The 27,136-nt window shown below is 42.4% G+C and overlaps 1 protein-coding gene across 1 annotated transcript; it reads right to left on the bottom strand.

The window, feature by feature from the left end:
* Positions 1-6,919: 6,919 nt before the first annotated feature.
* S1PR1 (sphingosine-1-phosphate receptor 1) lies at positions 6,920-14,524 on the bottom strand. The gene is made up of 2 exons (XM_075287402.1): positions 14,371-14,524; positions 6,920-11,350 (listed from the first exon to the last, which is right to left on the bottom strand). The coding sequence occupies exon 2, from the start codon at positions 11,277-11,279 to the stop codon at positions 10,155-10,157; it is 1,125 nt and encodes a 374-aa protein (XP_075143503.1). The 5' UTR covers positions 11,280-11,350; positions 14,371-14,524; the 3' UTR covers positions 6,920-10,154.
* Positions 14,525-27,136: the final 12,612 nt, after the last annotated feature.

The following is a 27,136-nucleotide window of genomic DNA, read 5'->3' as shown; positions in this document are numbered from 1 at the left end:
GTGGCTGAATATGGCAGTGGAAAATTAATAGAAATTTCTCTAAATTTTTAACTGTGTGAACCGACCCTAACAGAGATGTGACCATAGCCTTATAGTAGTCACATTCTTGTATGGAAGAGGTGAAACTGTAATTAGAATAACTCTTATGTAATTATTTATTATTGTTATGCACATTATTAGAAATGGAAAAAAATATTTGACTCCAAAATTTTTCAGTTTACAAGCCAAAGGCCCCTAGGTAATTTCATTAGTAATTTTTTTTCCCTCTTTCCTTGCTTTTTCTCTGCCTTTTAATATGTGAGATCTTAGCTTCAGTCTCTTCAAGAAAATCGAGAATCTCTCATATACTTGAAAAAAATTTAAAGGGATTCTACTAGAGATGAGCGAACAGTGTTCTATCGAACACATGTTCGATCGGATATCAGGGTGTTCGCCATGTTCGAATCGAATCGAACACCACGTGGTAAAGTGCGCCAAAATTCGATTCCCCTCCCACCTTCCCTGGCGCCTTTTTTGCACCAATAACAGCGCAGGGGAGGTGGGACAGGAACTACGACACTGGGGGCATTGAAAAAAATTGGAAAAAGTCATTGGCTGCCGAAATCAGGTGACCTCCATTTTAGACGAATAGTGGATTTCAAATCCGGGTCATATGAGAATGTGAACTTTGTGACTATGAGACAGGGATAGCTGTACAGGCAGGGATAGCTAGGGATAACCTTTATTTAGGGGGGAATGTTATTAAAAATAACTTTTTGGGGCTCTATCGGGTGTGTAATTGTGATTTTTGTGAGATAAACTTTTTCCCATAGGGATGCATTGGCCAGCGCTGATTGGCCGAATTCCGTACTCTGGCCAATCAGTGCTGGCCAATGCATTCTATTAGCTTGATGAAGCAGAGTGTGCACAAGGGTTCAAGCGCACCCTCGGCTCTGATGTAGGAGAGCCGAGGGTGCACTTGAACCCTTGTGCACCCTCAGCTCTGCTACATCAGAGCCGAGGGTGCGCTTGAACCCTTGTGCACACTCTGCTTCATCAAGCTAATAGAATGCATTGGCCAGCGCTGATTGGCCAATGTATTCTATTAGCCTGATGAAGTAGAGCTGAATGTGTGTGCTAAGCACACACATTCAGCTCTACTTCATCGGGCTAATAGAATGCATTGGCCAGCGCTGATTGGCCAGAGTACGGAACTCGACCAATCAGCGCTGGCTCTGCTGGAGGAGGCGGAGTCTAAGATCGCTCCACACCAGTCTTCATTCAGGTCCGACCTTAGACTCCGCCTCCTCCGGCAGAGCCAGCGCTGATTGGCCGAAGGCTGGCCAATGCATTCCTATGCGAATGCAGAGACTTAGCAGTGCTGAGTCAGTTTTGCTCAACTACACATCTGATGCACACTCGGCACTGCTACATCAGATGTAGCAATCTGATGTAGCAGAGCCGAGGGTGCACTAGAACCCCTGTGCAAACTCAGTTCACGCTAATAGAATGCATTGGCCAGCGCTGATTGGCCAATGCATTCTATTAGCCCGATGAAGTAGAGCTGAATGTGTGTGCTAAGCACACACATTCAGCACTGCTTCATCACGCCAATACAATGCATTAGCCAGTGCTGATTGGCCAGAGTACGGAATTCGGCCAATCAGCGCTGGCTCTGCTGGAGGAGGCGGAGTCTAAGATCGCTCCACACCAGTCTCCATTCAGGTCCGACCTTAGACTCCGCCTCCTCCAGCAGAGCCAGCGCTGATTGGCCGAATTCCGTACTCTGGCCAATCAGCACTGGCTAATGCATTGTATTGGCTTGATGAAGCAGTGCTGAATGTGTGTGCTTAGCACACACATTCAGCTCTACTTCATCGGGCTAATAGAATGCATTGGCCAATCAGCGCTGGCCAATGCATTCTATTAGCGTGAACTGAGTTTGCACAGGGGTTCTAGTGCACCCTCGGCTCTGCTACATCAGATTGCTACATCTGATGTAGCAGTGCCGAGTGTGCATCAGATGTGTAGTTGAGCAAAACTGACTCAGCACTGCTAAGTCTGCATTCGCATAGGAATGCATTGGCCAGCCTTCGGCCAATCAGCGCTGGCTCTGCCGGAGGAGGCGGAGTCTAAGGTCGGACCTGAATGGAGACTGGTGTGGAGCGATCTTAGACTCCGCCTCCTCCAGCAGAGCCAGCGCTGATTGGCCGAGTTCCGTACTCTGGCCAATCAGCACTGGCTAATGCATTGTATTGGCTTGATGAAGCAGTGCTGAATGTGTGTGCTTAGCACACACATTCAGCTCTACTTCATCGGGCTAATAGAATGCATTGGCCAGCGCTGATTGGCCGAATTCCGTACTCTGGCCAATCAGCACTGGCTAATGCATTGTATTGGCTTGATGAAGCAGTGCTGAATGTGTGTGCTTAGCACACACATTCAGCTCTACTTCATCGGGCTAATAGAATGCATTGGCCAATCAGCGCTGGCCAATGCATTCTATTAGCGTGAACTGAGTTTGCACAGGGGTTCTAGTGCACCCTCGGCTCTGCTACATCAGATTGCTACATCTGATGTAGCAGTGCCGAGTGTGCATCAGATGTGTAGTTGAGCAAAACTGACTCAGCACTGCTAAGTCTGCATCCGCATAGGAATGCATTGGCCAGCCTTCGGCCAATCAGCGCTGGCTCTGCCGGAGGAGGCGGAGTCTAAGGTCGGACCTGAATGGAGACTGGTGTGGAGCGATCTTAGACTCCGCCTCCTCCAGCAGAGCCAGCGCTGATTGGCCGAGTTCCGTACTCTGGCCAATCAGCACTGGCTAATGCATTGTATTGGCTTGATGAAGCAGTGCTGAATGTGTGTGCTTAGCACACACATTCAGCTCTACTTCATCGGGCTAATAGAATGCATTGGCCAGCGCTGATTGGCCGAATTCCGTACTCTGGCCAATCAGCACTGGCTAATGCATTGTATTGGCTTGATGAAGCAGTGCTGAATGTGTGTGCTTAGCACACACATTCAGCTCTACTTCATCGGGCTAATAGAATGCATTGGCCAATCAGCGCTGGCCAATGCATTCTATTAGCGTGAACTGAGTTTGCACAGGGGTTCTAGTGCACCCTCGGCTCTGCTACATCAGATTGCTACATCTGATGTAGCAGTGCCGAGTGTGCATCAGATGTGTAGTTGAGCAAAACTGACTCAGCACTGCTAAGTCTGCATTCGCATAGGAATGCATTGGCCAGCCTTCGGCCAATCAGCGCTGGCTCTGCCGGAGGAGGCGGAGTCTAAGGTCGGACCTGAATGGAGACTGGTGTGGAGCTATCTTAGACTCCGCCTCCTCCAGCAGAGCCAGCGCTGATTGGTCGAGTTCCGTACTCTGGCCAATCAGCACTGGCCAATGCATTTCTATGGGGAAAAGTTAGCTTGCGAAAATCGCAAACTGACAGGGATTTCCATGAAATAAAGTGACTTTTATGCCCCCAGACATGCTTCCCCTGCTGTCCCAGTGTCATTCCAGGGTGTTGGTATCATTTCCTGGGGTGTCATAGTGGACTTGGTGACCCTCCAGACACGAATTTGGGTTTCCCCCTTAACGAGTTTATGTTCCCCATAGACTATAATGGGGTTCGAAACCCATTCGAACACTCGAACAGTGAGCGGCTGTTCGAATCGAATTTCGAACCTCGAACATTTTAGTGTTCGCTCATCTCTAGATTCTACCATTAAAATCGAATTTTTTGTCATTGACATGTAGGAATAGCCTTAAGAAAAGCTATTCTTCTCCTACCTTTAGATGTCTTCTCCACACCACCGTTCAGTAAAAATCCCGGTATTAGTTGGTATGCAAATGAGTTCTCATGCAGCACTAGGGGCGGGCCCCAGCGCTCAAACAGCAATGGGGGCGTCCCCAATACTGCGAGAGAACTCTCCAGTGCCGCCTCCATCTTCTTCAGGAATAGCCTCTTCACGTGTCTTCTTCTGGCGCTGGGGGTCAAACTTCTAAGCCTCGCGCAGAGCCGACTGCGCATACCCACATGCCACAAGAAAATGGCCGCTTACTTACTGTGTGATTTTTGAACAAAATTACCTAACCTTGAACTGAAGCAATAAGAAATTTATCTATTTTTTTTTATGTTTTACTACTTTTCCACAATAATATTCTGAAAGCCATAACTTTATTATTCCATACATCTGGGCTGTACTTTTCTCTATTACTATATATTATATATCCTTTGTATACTGGATATTTTATACTTCCAGTTATTGTGGGCCATGACACCAATTGTATATAGTTTGATTTCACTTCTTTGCTTTGCAAAATTATAAGGGAAAGGGGCATTTTGGGTTTGGAGCTTGGCTATATCCAGCACTCCCATTAAATAAATGGAGCGACCAACCACCGCTCCATTCAGAATAGGGGCTAAAAGTGCCCCATTCTCCTGATCAGTGGACATGTGAGTGATCAAAACCCCACTGATGTGCAAGTTATCCTCTATCTTATGGACAGCCTCCTTGTCCTCTGATGGTCAGTGGTCTGTTAGTCTGGCTACAAGACTTCGGGTGCTGAGGAGATCTCTAGTTTCATATATATCATCTGGACCCTCTTTTTATCCATGTTATAGCCATTGGCCATCCTGATGGGTCACACCATTAGATAATTGTACCTTTATGAAAGAATGTGTTTGTATATTTCCAGATAAGGAAAGTTGGAATATGTCATCCTTCTATTCTGACATTTATGGCTTGGCCCCAAGCACCCACCAAGTCTTTGTTGTTCTTGTACACAAAGGAACTGGTTTTGTGGGTGATAATGATCAATTCACAGGGTATTCCATCACATAGTGTTTTCCATCACACGTCCTGACACCCCAACACAACACCTGCAATATTAAACACTGCCATCTTGTTGCTGTAGGTTAGGTGACTCCTGTCCACACCCACATTCATCCCTCCTGGGCTAGCACAGGAATCTCACAAGAATGTATTGCGGTATGGTGGGCATATCAGTTCTCTCCAGGTGGGGGGCAGCTGATATATCCATCTTGATATAAACTGCCACCAAATGAGGGGAAGATGAAAACCCACAGACTGTTATACCCCATTAGCACCACCTTTAATCACCCATCCACCCCCGGATGTCCCATTACTGCTCCCTCTAATCAGCCACCACCACCACACGTCCCAACCCAACCTTTTTCCCCCCGCCATACCAACCTCTCCCTTTGGCACCAATGTAGCTCTTCTGACTTGATCTAATTTGCTTTGATGTGAAGAGGAAACTCTACATCCTACTGGGAGAAGAGGAGTCGACTGTGGAGACTGCTGCCCAATTTGTGTCCACCTGCCACCAAAAGACTATTATATCCCAAATCACCCACCCATTCACCCATCATCCACCCTACATTGTGCTATTGTGATACTGATGTGTCAATTATGTAACGTGTACATTCCTAGAACACACTTTCTTCACAGGCACCTTGTGCGAGGGTAGAAGATCGATGGCAGCTAGTAGTTGCATCATGGAAGGAACTCTTTACACTTGGGTTACCCCAAAACACATACATAAGGTATAAAGTGTGGCCCTTGCTTCTTTATGGTGAGTTTCACACATTCTGCACAGTTGGTCGGATCTGCATTGTCTATGGAATCAGCCAATGTGACATAGAAGCCCAGGCCTAGTCCAGAGTGCCGTCTGTGAGAGCAGGAGGGATACCCTCTCGCTCATGTTAGTGAGTCTCATGGGCTTCATGTTACTGTTTTGGGTGCCATATCCTACATGTCTGTAGCCTTGCTTGTTAACTGTAGTCATTCTAAGCAAAGTCAGTTCCAGTAAAAATGAGAGCGTCTTATGTATTCTCTGTCCTGACTACATAACACAAGATTTCCATAGTTGTGTGAGTGGTCTGGACTACGGTGTACTTGTTGTGACAGCCGCACTGTCCAGGGAGCTCACACACAAGCCCTTTCGGCTTTTTTTCCATGCAAGGTGACATTCCCATCCATCCTCATGGCCCCATTCAGCCCCTGCACAGTTGGTGGTCTGGAGTGCTAGGGGGTAGGAAAAAACTTTGCACCCTGACCTCCTGTGGTTCTGTGTGATTGTAACAAAATATCCTCATTTGCATGTGGTTTAAGAACAAATCTGGTCCTGGAACTTAATCTGATCATGTCCAAACCTTTCTGTCCATGAGCACATCTATAGTCTCCCTCTATTTACATAGGTGACAATTATTATTCGGCTGCAGGCCTTATCACATGTGTCTTCTCTACCAGTTCTATATAAACCTTAAAACTTTGTCTCAAACACGCTGTCTGGTTGTGTCACTGCTTTTATTTTCTAATCTACTGTAATGTTAATTTATAGGGTCACCAAGGTCTGTTATCTCCATAGGCAATAAACATATGATGGCAGGGGATCCAATTGCTGCGACTCGATCATGAGAACAAATCTGAGAAAATATCTGCCCAGTTGGGGGCTATTTTGATTCTTATAGCTGATGTAATTCCCATGTTGAGAGCCTTTGGAAACTCTTTTTCTAAAATACTTGATACGTTTTATGTCTTAGATTTCAGTTTCCTGCGTAATATTCTGACTTATGTAGGATGATAAAGCCTGGTAAGGATGTCAGAGTGGAAAATCACTAGAGTTCAGTGTTTTTCAATGGTACTCTTTCCAGGCATTCATGGGTACGGCCTATAAATCACATGTGCACTGCCTGAGAACCATGTGAATACGCTCTCCGCTCTCTTGGGATTTCCTGTCTGGCCATTCTTTCGCAGATGGTATTTCCTGGATCCTTACAATGTCCCGGATCCTTCGTTCCAGCCATATTTGGAAATAGCCGGAGTGCCTTTGTCCGTGACATCATTCACAAACCAGCCGATGACGCAGAACTAATTACAAAATTATCAGTTTTATTACAGGTTTATGAGACAGTATTTCTATGTGCAAATCCAACAAGAAGAGTCAGGTCTTTTAAATACTATGTAAAAAAAAAAAAAAGACAAAAACAAACAAAAACGTCTGTTTAATTGCACTGATAAAAAAATGCTAAATAAGAACAAAATAACAAGTATTACAAATGGCGCATTAAGACCACCTGTCAATAATCTGCATTTAGAACAACGCAGCTTTGTATAATCGGAGAAAAGGTTTCCCAAATGGAAAAATTAATACTACTTGACCTTAACCGTTACATTCGAGAACAGTTTGATGTTGCAGTATTACAGATTACCAGAGCAGTGTCACCCGGTCTGGCGGTATACAAGCTCCAGTATAGGTATACAAGCTCCAGTAAGACAGACCCATTGACACAGATTAATCTGCACATAAGTGCTTGCTTTTACCATCTACTTCATACATAGTTACACTTTGGAGCAACATTTTGCACTGGATATTAAGACATTTTTGATAATAAGCAGCAGCAGCAAGAGGTCAGTGATTCCGCGTAGCGCCATTTCTGAAAGTCAACAATTCCCTAATATGTCATGCAAAAAGAAACTTCAAGGGTAGATAAAGAGGTTGTTTGAGATTACAAAAAGAGACATCTGGATTCATAGAAACAGCTCCAAAATTGTCTATCATGTGTCACCGTTGAATTGGATAGGACTATATTGCAGTACCAACCACAGCCTATAGACAAGAATGGCGCTGCTGGGCTTTTTAAAACCAATTTTAAAGGGGCTTTTTGAGAAAGAGGATTGTGGATATTTATATATTGCGCAATACACACCTCTGTAATCTTGCACCACTTTGCATTGACACTGCCTAGGCCTTGTTGGTCCTTCTCGACATACAGTAAATTCTAGCTCAGACACTCAATGGATACAGTAGTGACCTGCTCCTGCGAGTGATTGGCTGACAAGGCTGAGCTGGCACTTCCTGTGTGTTGAGTACAGTGACCCGCCTCAGCGAGTGATTGGCTGAGAAGACAGAGTCGGCACTTCCTGTGTTTAGAACCAGGAAGTGGAGACCAGCAGGGACCTGGTAAGTATGGGAACATGACTTTTTTCAGCATGGGAAATTTGAAAAATTTTTGTATACTGAACCCAAGTTGATATTTGCACAAGTGATAAAAGCATCATGGTTTGTTGGTTGTATTTTATGATAAAACCTTTCTGAAAATATTGTATATAAGTTCAGGTATTATATGGCTGAATGCCATTCACTTCAGTTACCATTATAAATATACATAATGTGTTTAGGAGCTATGAACTTCTCCAGGACATATGTGCCCCATATACCCCATATACCGTATTGAAAGGTATCAGATAGAACATAGATTTATTTCCCAGAGCAACCAAACACCTGGGAAACAATACAGACTCCATGCAGGCTGACTTTTCTTCTCTATGAAAGGGGTTTGTCTTAAAGGGGTTTCCAAGATGAAAAACATGGCGGCTTTCTTTCAAAAACAGTGCCACCCCTGTCCACAGGTGACGTCTGATATTGCAATTCATCTCTAGTCATTTCGGTGAAGTTGATCTTTAGTACCAGACACAACCTTTGGACTAGAATGGTTCTGCTTGTAGAAGAAAGCAGCCATGTATATCTAATGCTGGTAAACCCCTTTATATTCTTCATATTTCTACGGTACATTCGCAAAGTGGGTTTAAGACCATATATTTTATCCACAAACGTGCATGATCCGAAGGGAGTAAGAATGATCTTGCACTGGCAATACTGTCCATACCACTGGGCATTCATTTGCTACTGTATGTAGAGATTCTGTATATGGACAAGAAATCCATACAGCAGAATCCCACTGAAGCTTGTATCCCATTATACATTGGACTAAAGCACCGCAACTTCACAAGAGACCTATGAACACATGGTGTGTGCACCCATAAGTATGATCCGCTAACCTCAGTCCGGTCATATAGGACACAGTTGTAGAATACATATGTCCCCCTGACAATGGACACTGCAACATCTTCACCTTTTAACACTGGAAAAAACTAAGACATTAAGAGTTGAGCCCCATCCAACCCAAATCACACTGATAGATTATTTATAGAGATGTAGCAGAGCTGAATCTGTCATTTACCTCTTATAGAGTTGCATTGTTTGTGCATTGAATAATTCTGCATTATCACTCGTGATAACACATTGTGCTTGCTTGTGGCCTTAAGTTGCCCAAACACCTTCAATAGATGCCGGCCAAAAGCTTGTCTGACCAACATTATTCCTCCTTTGTCAATGTGGGAGAGGAGAGGAAGCAGCTGTCACCGGAGGTGGCTTATCTCCTATGGAACAAAGTATTGGGCGTGATAAAATTCAACATACCCAATCCTTCCATTGGGGAAGAGCTGAAAGCCCCATTCATTGAAGATGATCGTCAACTAGCCCTGGCAAAATCGCAGAATTTGGCCAACTTTTCTCTAAGGTTAAATGCACATGAGCATGTGCAGCAACCGGTCCATGGAAAAACAACACGGATGGCACATGGGTGATATCTGTGTGCAGCCCATGGAGCCATTGATTCCTTCAGTGAACGCCAGCCACATAACGGAAAGTTATGTGAGTTTTGCCTAGGACTCATAGCCCAATACACAGACCCATGATAATATACAGACTTGTGTATGGGGCCATAGGAAATAATGGGTCAGCGTGCTTGCTGTAAAAAACACAACTATCACACTGACAAAGCCGACATTCATGGCCTTTATAAAGAGTGCCAAGAGTCAAACTCAGCTCTACTACATCTATATACGGTTATCAACATTATGTGACTCAAATTTTGGGACAACCATGTAGTGATGCTGCCTCTTCATAGTTCACCCATCAACCGAACTATTCAGGCAGACTTTGTTACCGAGAAATAAATGGCTCCACCATATAGAACAGAGTTACATAGGACGGAGCTGGTTAACCTTTTGCCCAATATTCTTCTAAAGAGTCATGTTCTATATTAAGAGTCCTATAGGCTTAGGGTAAGTGATGTTAGATCCCAGATTTGCATTGTTCATGGAGCATAAAATCCACTTTATACATGAGGTTTAAATCTCCTCCTTTCCATATAGTGTTCCTCAAGTCCCCATCTTGTCCGTGCAGCTTGCATGCTCCTTATTCCTCCACTCAAGCGTTCCGCTCATCTCCACTCAATTCTATGTTCGGCCCTGGCATTATCCAGATATTCTGTATAAAAACATAGTCTGTTCCCCATGTTCTAGGATGAGGAAGTCACATTGCCCGAAGACATAATGGTCCCATGATACTCCACCTCATCTTTCTGAGGGTGAGACGAATTGTCCGACCTGCTCCTGCTGAACTCCATTCCTGTGATGATGGGTCTTTTAACTTTTGTTCCTGGATTCTCAATGGGGCAATGGCAGCAACATGCCATCTTTAAGAAGGCACGCCTCATCTCCCTGTTGGTCAAGGTATAGATGATGGGATTAGTGGCCGAGTTGAGAACGGCAAGAGCCAAAAAGTACTCTGCTTTGAACAGAACTTGGCAGGCCCTGACCTCACAGCCAACATCCAACAAGAGGAAGATGAAGAGCGGCGACCAACACACAATGAAAGCACTTAAGACAATGATGACGGTTTTAAGCAAGGCCATAGATTTCTCCGAGCTCCTGCTTGCTCTTGCACAATTTCTTCTGAAGGTCAAACTTCGGCTCCGCGTTCTTACCAGGAAATAAATCATGGCGTATAGAATAACAATGGCTAGCAATAAAATGCTGAAAATGCTGGTACAAAATAGGATGTAATATTTGTGGTACAAGGGCAGCACCGTGGAGCAAACCCCCAACTTTAATAAGCAGTTCCAACCCATGAGCGGAAGTCCTCCAAGACACACAGACAACAACCAGCAGCCGCTTATCAGAAGGAACGACCTGGAGCTTTTGCTGCCATTGTGTAACTTCATTTTTAACATGGTAATGTAGCGCTCAATAGCAATAGCCAGAAGGCTAAAGACTGAGGCGGAGAGGGCAACAAACATACTCCCTTCCCGTACAAACCATTGCACTGGCGTTAACCGGAAGGTATTGGGTCCGGAAAGCAGAATATTGGCCGTGTACGCAGCTCCAGCTAGCAAATCGGACAGGGCCAGGTTCCCGATGAAGTAATACATGGGCCGATGAAACTTCTTGGTTCTCCAGATAGTAAGAAGCACCAGGACATTCTCCAACACAATGAAGCAGCAGATGATGATGAAGATGATGGAGGTTGGCTTCAGTTCATTGGTAGAGTTATTCTTATACTTCCCTGTGTAGTTGTAATGGATTACAATTACTTCAGGGTTATAATAAAGGCTTCTTCTGTGTGGCAGCACAGTAGGAGTCATGGCTGCTGCAGTTCTCCAACACAACACTAGGTGGCAGCAGTGCTTCTTAAATTAAGCCCCAGGCACTGATCCTGAAACAACAGAACACACCACGTTAGCTTCATTGTTCTTTGTTCATGATATATATTACTTACATTATTAGTATGTTTCATGGATTATCATATGATAGACGGCTCGTCATGTTCTGTCTGTTACAGTTATACATGTGAATATGGATGTATTTCAACACTTTCCTCCATTGCATTGAACAGATTCCTATAGGAATTCATGTGCTGCGAGAAGAAGGAAAACTTGCAGATGAACAAAGAACCGGTGGTAAAATTATGGTCTATCCACCCTCCATACACAACTGTATAGATGAAGCAGAGCTGAACTTGTTCAAAGATAATGCAGTACTATAGAGCATAGATAATACATCACTATTACTCTACTAAACACTTGTGTATCATAATAACTTATATAGGCTTTTTTTTAATTCTCCTGCAATGGCGCAAATAACAGTAAATTTGTGGGTGCAGAATACCTATCGTGCACAGTCCTCTATATAGCTGCGGTTTGCATACAGTAGATCGGGTATAGTAACTCTGTATGTTGTCACTCTACTATAAAGGAAGTTTTCGGTCTGTGCTCTTCTGGGGTTTTTGCGCAAGTTATTGTAAGACTTGACTAACTGGAAGAAAGGAAAGGGGATCGGTACAATGTGTTCAGCATCCAGAGGAAGGCGTGCACTGTAATAGTATAGTAATAAAGTGATATAATGTGTGTATGTTTGGTGGCTATATACTATAATATCTAGTACAATCTACTGTTATATCCAGGTAGTAGTGTACGGGGGTATATACCCCTATGCATCCACAACCCCGGTTTTCATGACTCCCCCATCCCACCCCTAGTTCACATTGACTTTTTCTCTAAATGGCCTGCACATTTTAATACTGTAGGGTCTAAGGGACCCCTTTGGTATATGTTTACCCTCTAAAGTCTGTTGGCATGCCAATGTATCAGTCAGAAGAATTTCCTAGGGGATACGCATACAGTACATGATAAATGTGGTGTGAATTTAGCCTAAGTGTCAGTTTCGCTGTCGTTCGCTTTGGCGGTCGATATCTGAAATATATTTGCAAAAGTAGGTTCCCGTGTATTGATCCCAGCGACAGACATCACTCCATCCATTAACTGCATCGTAACCCAGATAGCAAATGGAATAATAAATATCCCCATCTGTATACAGGGACGGAACAAGGCTCATGTTAGAGAATTTTCTGTACCATGCCGTGGAATATCTTAGTAAACTGGATTCTAATAGTATCACAATTACCAAATGCAGAGTTTTAATGTCATGTTGGATATTTCTTCTTAATAATGACTGTATCTATACCGGACAATTCACATTAATCAATGTTAGTCAATAGCAGTGGCCAATAACATCTTATGTGTGGAGTCCTGGGTTCAAAACCTGCCAAGTACTACATCTGCAAGGAGTTTGTATGTATGGTTTTACTTCGGGTGCTCCAGTTTTCTCCAACACTCCAAAGAAATAGTGAAAGGGAATGTAGATTGTGAGCCCTATATGGGACAGTGACTGTCAATGTCTGTAAAGCGCTGTGGAATATGATAGCGCTATATAAGTAAGCATAAATAATATGTGTATAGTTCCTGCATCTGAATCTCCAGTTCGTACCTACTAACAGAGGGCTCCCGAGTATCTGAGGACACCGCTGGATCTCACTTATTTCTTTCTGATTTATGGTATGACAACTAAAGTTGTGGTTCTTCCTTGTGTGTCCTCATAGATCATGGCTATGGCTACATACATAAATGGTGTTAAAGTTGGAATATCCCTGGCAGGAGGGTATTAGGAATAGTAAAAAAGCGTCTATTGGTTTTGAGTCAGTGTCTTAAGACTTCGTTTCTGTCTGTGAGTTCTCAATCCCTGGAGACAATTAGTTTTGGTGTTAATAAAAGGAGATCTTAAGTCCAAATAATTGCTGCTATAGGTGTTTACATAGGTGCACGGTACGGCAGGTGTGTATCCAGAATGCCTGCTAATCCTGCAAGACAGCAAAAGATCCAAATACCCTGCAGCCCCCTCAGTTCAGGTTCTGCGCCCCTTCTGGCTCAGCAAACAGATTAGTGTAAAATTCCCGAGAAAGTGTGTATTATGTCATGTCACCAATGTCCTGCATCTATATCTGCTATGCTGGGTATGGTCAGAGGAAGAGTGTGCAGGTCTGATATGGATCTTTAGTAGATATCCATCCGATCACTCGATAGACTGATGTATTACAGTATACGACTGACTAATATCTATATCCAAGCTTATCTATGGAGGCAAAATGACTAATGCAAATCCATTCAATCGACCCGACCATTTATCAAACATGCTGTGAAATGTTCTTCATTCAGTAGCCAGTCAGGCTACTACAATTGTTCCAGAATTTCCGTGCAAGGCAAGATTTTCCCATGGGAAAACTTGCAGCGGTAGAAACAATATGGACATGTAAGTACTTTTAGCATGACCATCACTCCAGATCTGTGATCTATAGTGGCATGTGCCAGCCATATGACTATACACAGCTATATACCCTATAAGTAACCAGTAGATACATTGTACAGCTACTATATACATTTACTAGTCATCATACCATCTGTGTTTGCCACTACATAGTTATACCCCATATACGTAACTTACTATATACTGCACAAATACTATATAGACAGTGACACCTCTTTGAGACAGCACAACATTGCATGACAAAGTGGCCTTATAGACATATAAAACTGAAATTGGGGTCTGGGTAAGGATGTGGACTTTTGGAGAGGTTTCACTGTATTTACTAGTAATGTCCAATTTGTGATTTCTACTATATGCACTAGTCATCATACAAACTGTATTTACAGGTATCTATACAGCTAACTTACTATATGTTGCACCTCCACTGTATATCTTTAGTAAGTATATACTAAGTATGTATTACTATATACATCTACTATATACATGCTGCTACATAACTAGACAACATGTATGTAACTACTATACATTGCATAGCTAATATGAGCACTTATATATATATATTGCTATACAACTTACCTTATGTGAGAGTGCAGATTTTGTGGTCAGGCTGTCTTCTGTCTTCTCTTGTCCAGAACAATGAACTTTTTATAAATCTTCCCATGTGGTAAAGTTATTCCACAAGTGACAAGTCCTGGATATGGTTCAGAGACCTCCTAGCTGTAGCATTGCTGTCCAGTGTCTGCAGAGATCTGAGTGCTGCTCATCTAGCTCAGCTTTGTGAGTCTTCAGCTCCTTCTCCACCCATCAGCTCCTCCCTCAGGATGCCCTCACAGTTCCTTTACTTAAGACCTGCCTAGAAATGATTTCCTTCTGTCTTGGATATTTCTAAGCACATCTTCTGGAAATTTGCTCCAGGCCTCCACTACTCTTTCAGTAAAATATTAATAGAATTAATGTAATCTACAATATTTTTACATTGTCTGATATTGTCCGATAGTGCTTAGTTGTCATTTTTCAGAACTAATTGTGATATTACAAATGATTACCCATGGATTGAATAGTTGTGTTGAGGATCATATTGTCCAATTATTGAGGGTTCAACCACTAACCACAAGAGCAGGGGTCCCGCGTCTGTCTGTATGAATGGAGCAGCAGTGCACATGCTACAAAGGGACAGGCGAGCCCTGTTCTTGTCACCGGTCGGGGTGCCAGTGTCACACCCCACCAACTAGACCTATCCAGTAATGGTGCACACACATACTTCCAAAGAAACAACTGACTCTGAAATACCTCTAGACAAGGAACCATCTCCAGTACAGATCTGGTTACACAGACATCATAGGTTTGGGTTGAGGCAGGGGCGTAACTTGGGGGGTTCAGAGGGTGCAGTCTCACTAGGGCCCAGGAGCCATAGGGGGCCATAAGCACTGGCATCAGTATTGAGATTTCAGCTTCCATCTGACCCATAAGCCAAGGAGACCCAGAGATTACCCAAACCACACTAAGGAGGATTAAACTCCTTAGCACCCATAACCATCACTATCAAGAATTCATAGGAAGGATGAGGTAGGGGGTCCTGCACAAAAGATTGAACCAAGGCCCACAAGAATTTAGTTACGCCACTGGGTTGAGGTATACATTTGGGGGACCCCACCTCTGAGTCTGAGACAGCTCCAGCCACTGTCACTTTACTGCTGAATGAGATGTGTTAGTGAAAATCCAGAGATGGGATCTCACTTTGTACAAACATCAAGGATCACAAGGTCTTTCATGTTGTTGTCTTTCTTTGTATTTTATGTGTCTTCACTGTTTTACAAGAGTCTTAGAGCATCTGCTGAGTGCATAAAGTTATCTTTGGCGGCTCTACACCTATTGAACTTAATATGGCATTCTATGATCAGAAGATATCCAACTATTGGTACTTTCATCAAACCAAAAGGGCAAGGTCACCATTGGCTTTTCTCTAACACAGAACTGGCCCGGACCCAATATTACGCCAGCAACATTGTAGGAAAACCTGGTGGCTGCCCTAAGCACAGGATACTAAATCTACCTGGTAATGTAGCGATACATTCCCCACCATGGTACAACTAGGCAGATTTTACCATTCAGGTGACCAGTAATGGTGGCCATATTACTCATTGCCAACCTTTACTAGAAAAAGATATGACATTGAAACTGCTGGGGCTTGACAGATAAGCATGATTTGCCAGTAGGGGGTGACTTTGAGGGATTCTCCTTTACATTTGCATTGAAAGTTGTAAAATTGTCAATCCATATAAAGATACTGTAGTATTTATTAAACTCGTACCTGCAAAGTAAGTCGGTTTTTGTCGTTTTCTTGCTTTGTTTTTTTTTTTTTATATTGTTACTAACAAATTTCCTGAATATCAGACGTCAGGTAAAAGATTCGCCGCTGGCTGACTCATTTTGCGAGGTGGGGCCCATTCTACTTTCATGTATAAACCACAAGAATACATTGTATGGCTTCCCTTTACTGTACAGAAAGTCTAAACCTTAAGTCAGCAGCCGTTAAAATGGGTGAATCTTATAGAAAGAGCTTCAATATCATTTACTATCATCACATGTGCAAACGTTTCTGGAGATCCTGGGTAGAGATATATAACGTTAACTAGTTATTTGCCAGAGGATAGTCAGGGCTTCCATACACATTATATCATTGACCGAGCCCCATTAAATTGACTGATCTTGACTAAAGCTGGTTGCAGACGACCATGCTGCAACTGGCCTACCGTGTATCTGATGTGCCTTTCATTAAATGAATAGGAGCCATGGAAGCAAGGGCTGCAAAATAGGACAGGAGTAGGACCTGTTCTATATTTTGCGGCCAGGGCCGTGAAATTCACAGTCATGTGTACAGGCTCTTAGAAAAGAATGGGTCAGTGTGCTATCCATGAAATTCACACTTGCGCCCCTGTGCACTTTGTGCCATTCCGCCGGGTTTCCATCCTAAACCCTGGCGAAACTGCATGGGCTTAGAATAAGTTTTAAAACTAACTGATCACTGGGAAGCCGTCCCCTATGCAGTTTCGCCAGGGTTTAGTACGAAAACCAGGCAGAATGACACAGAGCGCACAAGGACGCAGCCTGATCTACACCACGGTTGTCTGCAAGGGACTGAGGCCTCACCTGAGCAGAAGGTAGAAGTATAAGTACTTGCTTCCCATTGCTTTGGCAGCCACTCTTGGCTTTGGCTTAAAAAAAAAACTCAGCAAAATCTGCAACAAAAAAGCTGCATTTCCTCAACGTGGGGCCTCAGCCTAAAAGTTGCAGGATTGCAAAGAAAATTATATTTGCAGCACGATAGCAAATATTCTCTAGGAAAAAGCAACCTTGAGATCATTGCAGACTATTTCCTAAACAGATAAAAGTTTGCAATATTGATAAGGTCACTAGTAAATTTTCTTCATTAAGTTGCATCATAACTGATTTTTCCCAGACGTTTCTTCTCTGTACCCATACCATACACATAAAGCAGCTGCTGGCTGAAAGCACAAACTCCTCTGCGATCTCCCCATAAATCTACATGCTTAGTTTGGCTGAGTGTGCATGTTTATTTCAATATGGAGATACAAATATCTGGCAGGGGCTTATCTTCCTTTACAACAAAAGGTCAGGCATGTTGAAATCTAACACGTTTAAGCCTCATTTTCCCATATTTTTCTGTAGGGGGTTAGTTGGCGGGTATACATATATATGTATGTGTATCCATTAAGCCTTCTTTGCATCATTTTTGCAATCCATCACTGATTTGGCCACAATGGTAGAAAAGAGATCAAGTAGAACTGAGGAAAACTGATAAAAATGCTCCATAGTATCAATCTGAATCCCTTAGAAAATAATCAAGATTCTTTGCTGTTTCCAGAATTACTATACAGTGCTGGGCAAACATTTTAAGCAGATGTGAAAAGAAATGCTGTAAAGTAAGAACACTTAAAGAAATGGAAGTGTTAATAGTTTGTGTTAATCGAAAGAATTAAGTGAAAAGAGGAATCTAAATCCAATAGAATATTTGGTGCGACCGCCGTTTGGTGAAGAAGTCCTAGAAGTGATGATATGGCCCCCACAGAGCCCTGATCAACATCATCTAGTCTGTCTGGGATTATATCAAGAGCTAGAAGGACTGAGCAAATACTTAGGAAAGGATGGACAGCACTCCAAAGGGCAGCACAGACGCCGCCTACTAGTCCGTTTCGCATGATGAAGCGCAATAATAGCCCAGAACACTGCATATGCACAGTCAAAAATTGTTCTGTGCATGTATTAGGCGGCTCTTGTGCTTTTGTGACCTGTGATAATAAAATAAACAAGTTTATTTGTAAACCATTTGTGTGCTGTCCATACGTTCCTAAGTATTTGAACTAATTGGGGGAATCTGGCCAGTCCTCCCCGGAATTGTGCACCCAACATTGTCTACCTAGAGAGCGCTGCCTATCCACCCTTCTTTACTACAAGGATTGCAGCAAGCCTACATCTAAAGATCTGCGCTTAGTTCTCCAAGGTGTTTGGAACAACCTCCATTTTGCGTTCCTCTAAAAAACTGTCTGCAAGTGAACCTAGAAGAATTGTTGGAAGGCAAAGGGCAGTCACACCAAATACTGATGGGATTTAGATTTCTCTTTTGTTCAACCACTTCATTTTAGCAATTGACAAACATAACACTTCTGTGTCTGAAAGCGTTCTTGCTTTGCTGCATTTCCTCACACCTGTCTAAAACTTTTGCACAGTACTGTAGATAATAATTGAGAGAGCCTCACAGATGTGCATTGGACTCTTCCCCTTTTTATTCTATGAGACACTGCACAGGTATGATGGGAGCCCAGTTCTCCTGAAGGCTGGGAGATGTCTCACTAACTTTACAACAAACCTTGCATTAATCAATAGTAAAAGTGATTATAAGAAACATCTATCTATCTATCTATCTATCTATCTATCTATCTATCTATCTATTATCTATCTATGTATTATCTATCTATTATCTATCTCATATCTATCTATCTATCGATCAATCTATCTATCTACCTATCTCTATCTATCTATCTATCTATCTATCTATCTATCTATCTATCTATCTATTGGTCAGTCAGTCTATCTATCTATCTATTATCTATCTCATATCTATCTATTTATCGATCAATCTATCTATCTACCTATCTCTATTGATCGATCGATCGGTCAGTCAGTCAGTCTGTCTGTCTGTCTGTCAATCTATGCCTCTTTTTCCACTTATCTTGTTATTTTTCTCCTTCTTCCCCCCCTGATAACCTGACTTCTACTCCTATATCTCTGCAGATTCCAAATTACTAGAGCAGGGCAGAGTTATTATACTGGAGCTTATAAAAGAAGTCCATGGACGGAGGAGGGGGGGGAGGTATGAGCAGGGACAGAAGAGACTTCAGGCATCTGAATAGTCACATTAAAGGGGTTAGCCACTTTCAGATCAATATTAAGAAACAAATGTTATTGTTTGTACAATAAAAGGATATACAATTTTCCAATATACATTTTTTTTTCCGTTTTTAATGTATATTGTGATATGTGATATGGGGCTCATATAGGGATCAGATTCCCCCCCCCCCCCCTATCAGTATGTCTTTTGTAGAATGGGAGGAAATCCATGCAAACACGGGGAGAACATACAAACTTCTTCCAGATGTTGTTCCTGGCAGAATTCAAACCCAGGACTACAGCGCTGCAAGGACTGCAGTGCTAACCACGTTGCCCTCAATATACTTTCTGTATCAATTCCTCACGGTTTTCTAGATTTCGGCTTGCTGTCATTCATTCTGTTACTTCTAGAGGATAAAAGTCTGACCATGGTCATGTGATTTCCGGTCCATGGTCATGTGATGAGCACACAGGTACACAGCTCATTACCAGGCAGGTGTCTGATTACTGTGCTGTGACTATAACGAGCAGCACCTGTGTGCTCATCACATGACCATGGACCGTAAATCACATGACCATGGTCAGAGTTTTATTCTCTAGAAGTAACAGAATGAATGACAGCAAGCAGAGATCTAGAAAACTGTGAGGAATTGATACAGAAAGTATATTGCAAAATTGTACAACTTTTTATTATACAAATCATAACATTTGTCTCTCAAAATTGGTCTGAAAGTGGACAACCCCTTTAATATAGGTCAGTGCTTCATAATATCCTATATCAGGGGGTACTCAGGTCCGCCATCAAGAAAAGGTCTGAGCTGAGCAGCAAATGTCCAGAATTTATGTTATTAAAATTGACATCTGACTATAAGATAAAGATGAAAAATTAAAAAAAAAAAAATTTCCTAATGTGGCATTATACTTTGCAGGGGGCACTGAGCATTATATGGTGGGTGGGGGGTACTAAGGAGCATTACACTATTAATGGGGGCACTAAGAAGCATTTTACAGTGGGTGGGCATTAGTGCCCCCAGCACAGTATAATGCCCCATTATTGTGCTTTCACATGGTGTGCTCTTTAGTCCCCCCTCCCTTCACACTATAACTCCTCATTAGTGTTCCCATACATAAATAATATTAACAGTGGGCGGAAGAAACCTTCATCTCCTGTCCCCCAAATCAGATACCTTAAACTAAGTGGCAACTGGGATTGGTAATCTTCCTTGCTGTCACCTGTGCAAAGGATCAGGATTTAGGGACATCGTGTAAGAGGTGAAGGTTTCTGCCGGTCGCCGTCATGAGAGAGCCGGGGAGTCAGGGGTCTGGTCAGCCGGTGGATGTGGTTTGGACCGTGGTCTGTCAGATGAGTAAGCTTTGTCCTATATGATCCTGCTGCAGTTACTGCATAAAATATAGAAAGTTATGGCAGGGTTCACACTACCATTGAATTCCGATAACTGATATTAATGTGTCAGTTTTTTTAACTGACCCATTTAATTGTCACATTAGTATGAGTTAATTACTGTTAGTTACTGTTACTCCTCATTTCAATTTATGCTAAAATCCAGATCAGTGTTCAGTTAGGCTGCCATGCAAGTGAATAGGGTTTCTTCAGCCCCGTTCACATGCACTGGAGGCATTTGTACAGGTTGTGCACACTGCCATGGGATCATTACAAAGATATTTAACGAATACCACACAAACAAAATGCAGATGAGCCCAACTGAATGACAATGGGTTTAATCCTTGTGTGGAGTCAGGGCACAGCTGACAAAAATGTGAATGTGAGCCTTGAATTACTGCCATTAATCCACTATTACAGATATACATTGCAAATGTGAACTTAGCCTAATAGCTGTTTATGTTAGTAGATAGGCTGTGACTTTAAGAAATCACTAGTCCTCCCTTTGGAAAGTTTTAATGTTTTTAACTTATAATAAAGAAACTTTGTTATATGACCTACAATCATTGTTTCCAGTAGGGGCAGATTAAGGGTACCATTGATCCCCCCACCCAATGGCGTAACTAGGAATGGTGGGGCCCCGTGGCGAAATTTTGTCGGACTCCAGAGTGTAATAATCGAAGACCCAATGTTACTTACCTCTCCTGGGCTCCGGCGCACTCCCTGTTGATGTTGGCCATCTTCAATGATAGAAGAGACGTCACTTGAGCCGGGGCTTGCATCTCAACACATAAGGACACAAACCTCAATCCAACGTGACATCTGTGACATCACCAAGTAGGCCTGAAGCCTTCCGGAGCCAGGAGAAGTAAGTAATAGTGTTTTTTTTTTATGTTCCCTCACCTCTCCTAGCCCTCCGATCATTACACTTGGGAGTCTGAAAAGACCCAACCCCCCCCCCCCCCCCGAGTATAATAATAGTGTTTATGGGGTTTGTGGGCCCGTGGCCTTACATATCGATCTCGGCTGATGCTCACAGCCGTCTCTGCTGAAGGAGAAGCACCGGAGGCTGTGAGTAGAAGCCAGGATTGGTAAGTAAAGAGGGTCCATTACCTGCTGGGGTTACTCCAGCAGGTAATGGTCTATTAAAAAAACCAAAACGCAGCGGTAGTGTGGCAGCCGTTTCCGCTGCTACCCCGGTAGTTACTCCCCTGCCCCCACCCCATTCATGCCACAGATTCCAGAGGCATCATAACCATATGCAGTCACAGGGATCACACAGAATCCATATCTATTACATCCAGTGACATTTCCTTGGATTGTAGATGTTCTCTTTCCTCATCTTCTCCATGTGCATTCAAAACATAAGGTGCAAATGTCAGTATAAAGTAAGTAAAACTCACTTAACTACTTGGCCAAAAGCTCATGAGCACCACAGAAGATCTCACATGTGGCGGCAGCAGTTATTATGTCTGCTTTTTCAGCCGAGCTTGTTATTTTTAAGGAAAAGTCTTCTTTTGTACCCAAACAAGTTTATTTAAAGTACATGATACAGAACGTCCATGTGCAGCACAGAAGAAAGTTTTAGTTTTACACAGGAAAATATTTCTGTTCACCTTCACCATATCCGGACAGAAGGGTGAAAAAAATTACTCCAACATCAACATTCAAGTGTGTGTTTATATCAATGGAAGGAGGGAAATAAGTCATTGCAAGACACCTGCACCCATGCAATATATCTGGCAGAAGTCCAGCATGCCTAATCCCTCTCTGCCCTGACAGTAAACTTTCAAGAACAATTCAGCCCCCCATACACATTAGATCAATGGCCAATCCCACTAGTATTGATAACTTGGTGGTAAGTGGTACAAGTATGTTCCCAATTTTGGCAGGTCCTCTGGGTATTGCTTACAAGTCCTGCCTAGGCCCGTCCTCCTTTGCTCTGATTTCAGCCTTTCCCTTTGTATATAGGACATCTGACAGGCTCCCTTTGAGACCAGCTGTGTAGGTTACTTGATTCATAGCAAAAATTGTACAATATAGTGTTTTTGAGGAACTCAGTATTTACTAATGAGATACAGTATAGTCCAAAAGTTTGGACACACCTTCTCATTCAAAGAGTTTTCTGTATTTTCATGACTATGAAAATTGTAGATTCATACTGAAGGCATCAAAACTATGAATTAAGGGCCACACGGTGGCTCAGTGGTTAGCACTGCAGCCTTGCAGCGCTGGGTCCTGGTGTTCAAATCCCGCCAAGGGCAAAAAAACATCTGCAAGGAGTTTGTATGTTCTCCCCGTGTTTGCATGGATTTCCATCCCATATTCCAAAAAGACATACTGATAGGGAAAAATGTACATTGTGAACTCTATGTGGGGCTCACAATCTACATTACAAAACCCCCCAAAAACTATGAATTAACACGTGGAATTATATACTTAACCGGTTAAGGACCAGGCCCAGAAGTACATTAAGGACCAGGCCTCTTTTTTTCAAAACTGGCATGTGTCACTTTAAATGGCAATAACTTTGAGACGCTTTAACTTACACAAGTGATTTGGAGATTGTTTTTTCGTAACACATTATACTTCATGTTAGTGGTAAACACTAATCAATATTTTTGTATTTATTTATAAAAAAAACTAGCAAATTTGATGGAAATTTGGAAAAAATTGCAATTTTCAAAATGTGAAATTCTCTGCTTTTCAGGCAGATAGTCATACCATCCAAATACATGAATAAATATTATCTCCCATATCTCTGCTTTACATCGGCATCATCTTTTGATTGTCTTTTAGTTCATTTTGGATGTTACAAGGCTTACAAGTGTAACAGCGATTTTCCAGATTTACAAGAAAATTCCTCAAACTAATTTTTTAGGGAACACTTCAGTCCTGAAAGGAATTATAAAGGCCTATATAATAGAAACCCCCATAAATCACCCCATTTTCAAAACTACACCCCTCAAATTATTCAAAACAGCATTTGGGATGTTTGTTAACCCTTTAAGCATTTCATAAGAATAAAAATAATATGGAGGTCAAATTTAGACATTTCATTTTTTTTCACTAATACATTCATTTAGACCTAAAATTAACACATTCACAAAGGGTTAAAGGAGAAAATGCATCTCACATTTTGTTATGCAATTTCTCCCATGCACAGAAATACCCCACATGTGGGTGTAAACTGATTTTTGGACACACGGCAGTGCACGAAAGGGAAGGAGCGACACTGGGTGTTTGAACAGCATATTTTGCTGGAATAATTTTCAGGCACCATGTCGGATTTGCAGAGCCCTTAGCGTACCAAAACAATGGAAACCCCCCAAAAGTGACCCCATTTTAGAATCTACACCCCTCACAGAATTCATCAAGGGGTATAGTGAGTATTTAGACCCTACAGTTGTTTCACAGATTTTACTAACATTGGAATGTGTAAAAGAAAAATTACTAAAATGTCACTTTATCCCCAAAGTTTTCATTTTCACAAGGGGTTAAAGGAGTAAAAGCCCCCCAAAGTTTGTTAAACAATTTATCCTGAACACGGCAATACCCCATATGTGGCCATATTCTGCTGTATGGGAACATGGCGGGGCTCAGAATGGAAGGAGCGCTATTTTGCTTTTGGATGGCAGATTTTACTGGAATAATTTTTAGGTGCCATGTCGCATTAGCAGAGCCCCTAGAGAACCAATACAGTGGAAACCCCCTAAAAGTGACCCCATTTTGGAAACTACACCCCCCACAGAACATATCAAAGGGTAGAGTGAGCATTTTGACCCTACAGCTGTTTCACAGATTTTATTAACATTGGGACATGAAAATGAAAATTTACTTTTTTTCCAACAAACTGTCAATTTAGCCCCAAATTTTTCATTTTCACAAGAGGATAAAGGAGAAAAAGCTCCCTAAAGTTCGTTACACAATTTCTCCTGAACACAGAAATGCCCCATATGTGGCCATAATCTACTGTATAGGAACATGGCGGGGCTCAGAATGGAAAGAGCGCTGTTTGGATTTTGAAGGGCAGATTTTGCTGGAATATTTTTCAGGTGCCATGTCGCATTTGCAGAGCCCCTAGTGTACCAATAAAGTGGAAACCCCCTAAAAGTGACCCCATTTTGGAAACTACACCCCTCATAGAATTTATCTAGGGGTTTGGTGAGCATTTTGGCCTCACAGCTGATTCACAGATTTTATCAACAATGGGACGTAAAAATGAAAAATTACTTTTTTTTCCAATTAATCGTCCATTTAGCGCCATATTTATTAAAAGCCCCCCACAGTTTGTTACACAATTTCTTCTTAACACAGCAATACCCCATATGTGGCCATAATCTGCTGTATGGGAACATGGTGGGGCTCAGAATGGAAAGAGCGCTATTTGGCTTTTAGAAAGCAGATGTGGCTGGAATAGTTCTCAGGTGCCATGTCGCATTAGCTGAGCCCCTAAAGTATCAATACAATGGAAACCCCCATTGTGACCCCATTTTAGAAACTACACAGGTGACAATAAACTGGAATTCACCAAGAAGTGACCCCATTTTGTAGGGACAATTTTAGGGCCTCTGCAAATGTGACGTGGTGTCCAAAAACAAAGAATCTAAATCTGCACTCCAAAAGCACATATCGCTCCTTCACGCCCTGCTGTGTACCCAAATGGCGGTGTATGCCCACATGTATGACACTGGTGTACCCCGGATAACGTACTTAATGCCATATGTGGGTATAAATGGCTGTTTGGGCACAGCCGGGCACAGAAGGGAAGGAGCGCTATTTTGGTTTTTGGAGCACAGTTTGGTTTTTGGAAGTCATGCCACTTTTGCAAAGCCCCTGAATTGTCAATAAAGTGGAATCCGCAGACATGTCACCCTATTTTGGACACTACCCCACTGATGGGATTTATCAAGTGGTGTAGCAAGCATTTTTAACCCCTGAGTGTTGCATTTATTTAGTTTCCAGAAATGAAATCACAGCTGATAATGAGAAGTTAAAAATGAAAATTTTCCAGAGATTCGCCATTTTAGTGCCCGATATGTTGTGCCCAACTTATGTCAGCAGAGACACTCCGAAAACTGTTAAGTGGGTATCCCGGGCACAACAGCTTTCAGAGCGTTCTTCTCTGATACAAGTTGGGCACAACATGTTACACACAGAAATGACGGATTCCTGGAAAAATTGTCATTTTCACCTCTCACAATCAGCTTCGTATTCATTTATGGAAAATAAGTTATAGCAACACTTGGGGGTTAAAAATGCTCTCTGTACCCCTGGATAAATCCTTCAGGGGTGTAGTTTCCAAAATAAGGTCTCATATCAGGGGATTCCACTTTACTGGCTTTTCAGCTCTGCAAAAGTGTCATGGCATCCAAAAACCAAACCGTCTGTGCTCCAAAAACCCAATAACCCTTCTTCCCTTTTGCGTCCAGCTGTGCCCTAATATCAGTTTATACCACATATGACATTACGTCCATTATCCCGGGTACACCAGTGTCATACATGTGTCATACATGTGGCATAAACTGCAGTTTGGGCGCACAGCAGGGCGCAGAAGGGAAGGAGCGCTATGCAGCTTTTGGAGCACAGATTTGGATGTTTGGTATTTGAACGCCATGTCATGTTTGTAGAGCTTGTAAGGTACTAGAAAAGCGGATTCCCCAAAGGAGTGACCCCATTTTGAAAACTGCACCCCTCAAAGAATTTATCAGGGGGTGTAGTGAGTATTAGTATCCCAGACGTGACTGCACAGCGGATGGCGAAGAGGGAATATATAAGGTGTGCGGAGGACATTGCAGACACCAAATTCCCTACTATGTCCCAGTAGCTCCTATGATTGGGGGAGTCACTCTGGGGTCACTTCTGGTGTTTTTTCGCTCATAAACTGTAAATCTGGGGTGTCCCCTGATATTCGCTCGCACAGCTTATATATTCCCTACCTGCCGTAGCCAGTTGTGTTCTAATAATTTGGCGATTTTTGGGGGGTTTTGCCTTGACATTGCTAGATGCTATATTTTCTTTATTTTTCTGGTGACATGGCCATATAAGGGCTTGTTGTTTGCGGGACGAGATGCATTTTGTAATGACACCATTTTTGGGTGCCTACAACTTACTGATTACATTTTATTAACTCTTTCTTGCTGGATTAAAAAAAATAAAAAATCAATCCTGCATTGAGTTTTACATTTTAAATTTTTCGCCATGCAGCGTACAGTATAAGTAACATGTGTCCTTTATTCTGCGGGTCGGTACGGTTACGGCGATACCTCATTTATGTTATTTTTTTATGCGATACTAATTCTGCAGAGGAAAAACACATATGGGGACATAAATCAATGTTTTTTGCATCGCCATCTTCTGAGAGGCATAACATTTTTATTTTTCGGTTGACAGTGTTGGTTGAGGGCTTATTTTTTGCGGGAAAATGTGTGCTTTTTATTGGCACTGTTGTGGGGTGAATATGACTTTTTGATCACTTTTTATAGCATATTTTGTAGGATGAGATGGCAAAAAATCATTACTTCTGGCGAG

This window comes from Leptodactylus fuscus, chromosome 9, assembly GCF_031893055.1.
Source record: "Leptodactylus fuscus isolate aLepFus1 chromosome 9, aLepFus1.hap2, whole genome shotgun sequence".
In the NCBI taxonomy this organism is placed as follows: Eukaryota; Metazoa; Chordata; class Amphibia; order Anura; family Leptodactylidae; genus Leptodactylus; species Leptodactylus fuscus.
The sequence above is the reverse complement of the archived record's forward strand: the minus strand, read 5'-3'. Positions and strand labels throughout refer to the sequence as shown.

Bases quoted from the DNA above. Each gene is read 5' to 3' on its own strand.
- S1PR1 (XM_075287402.1), bottom strand. From the start codon at position 11,279: ATGACTCCTACTGTGCTGCCACACAGAAGAAGCCTTTATTATAACCCT.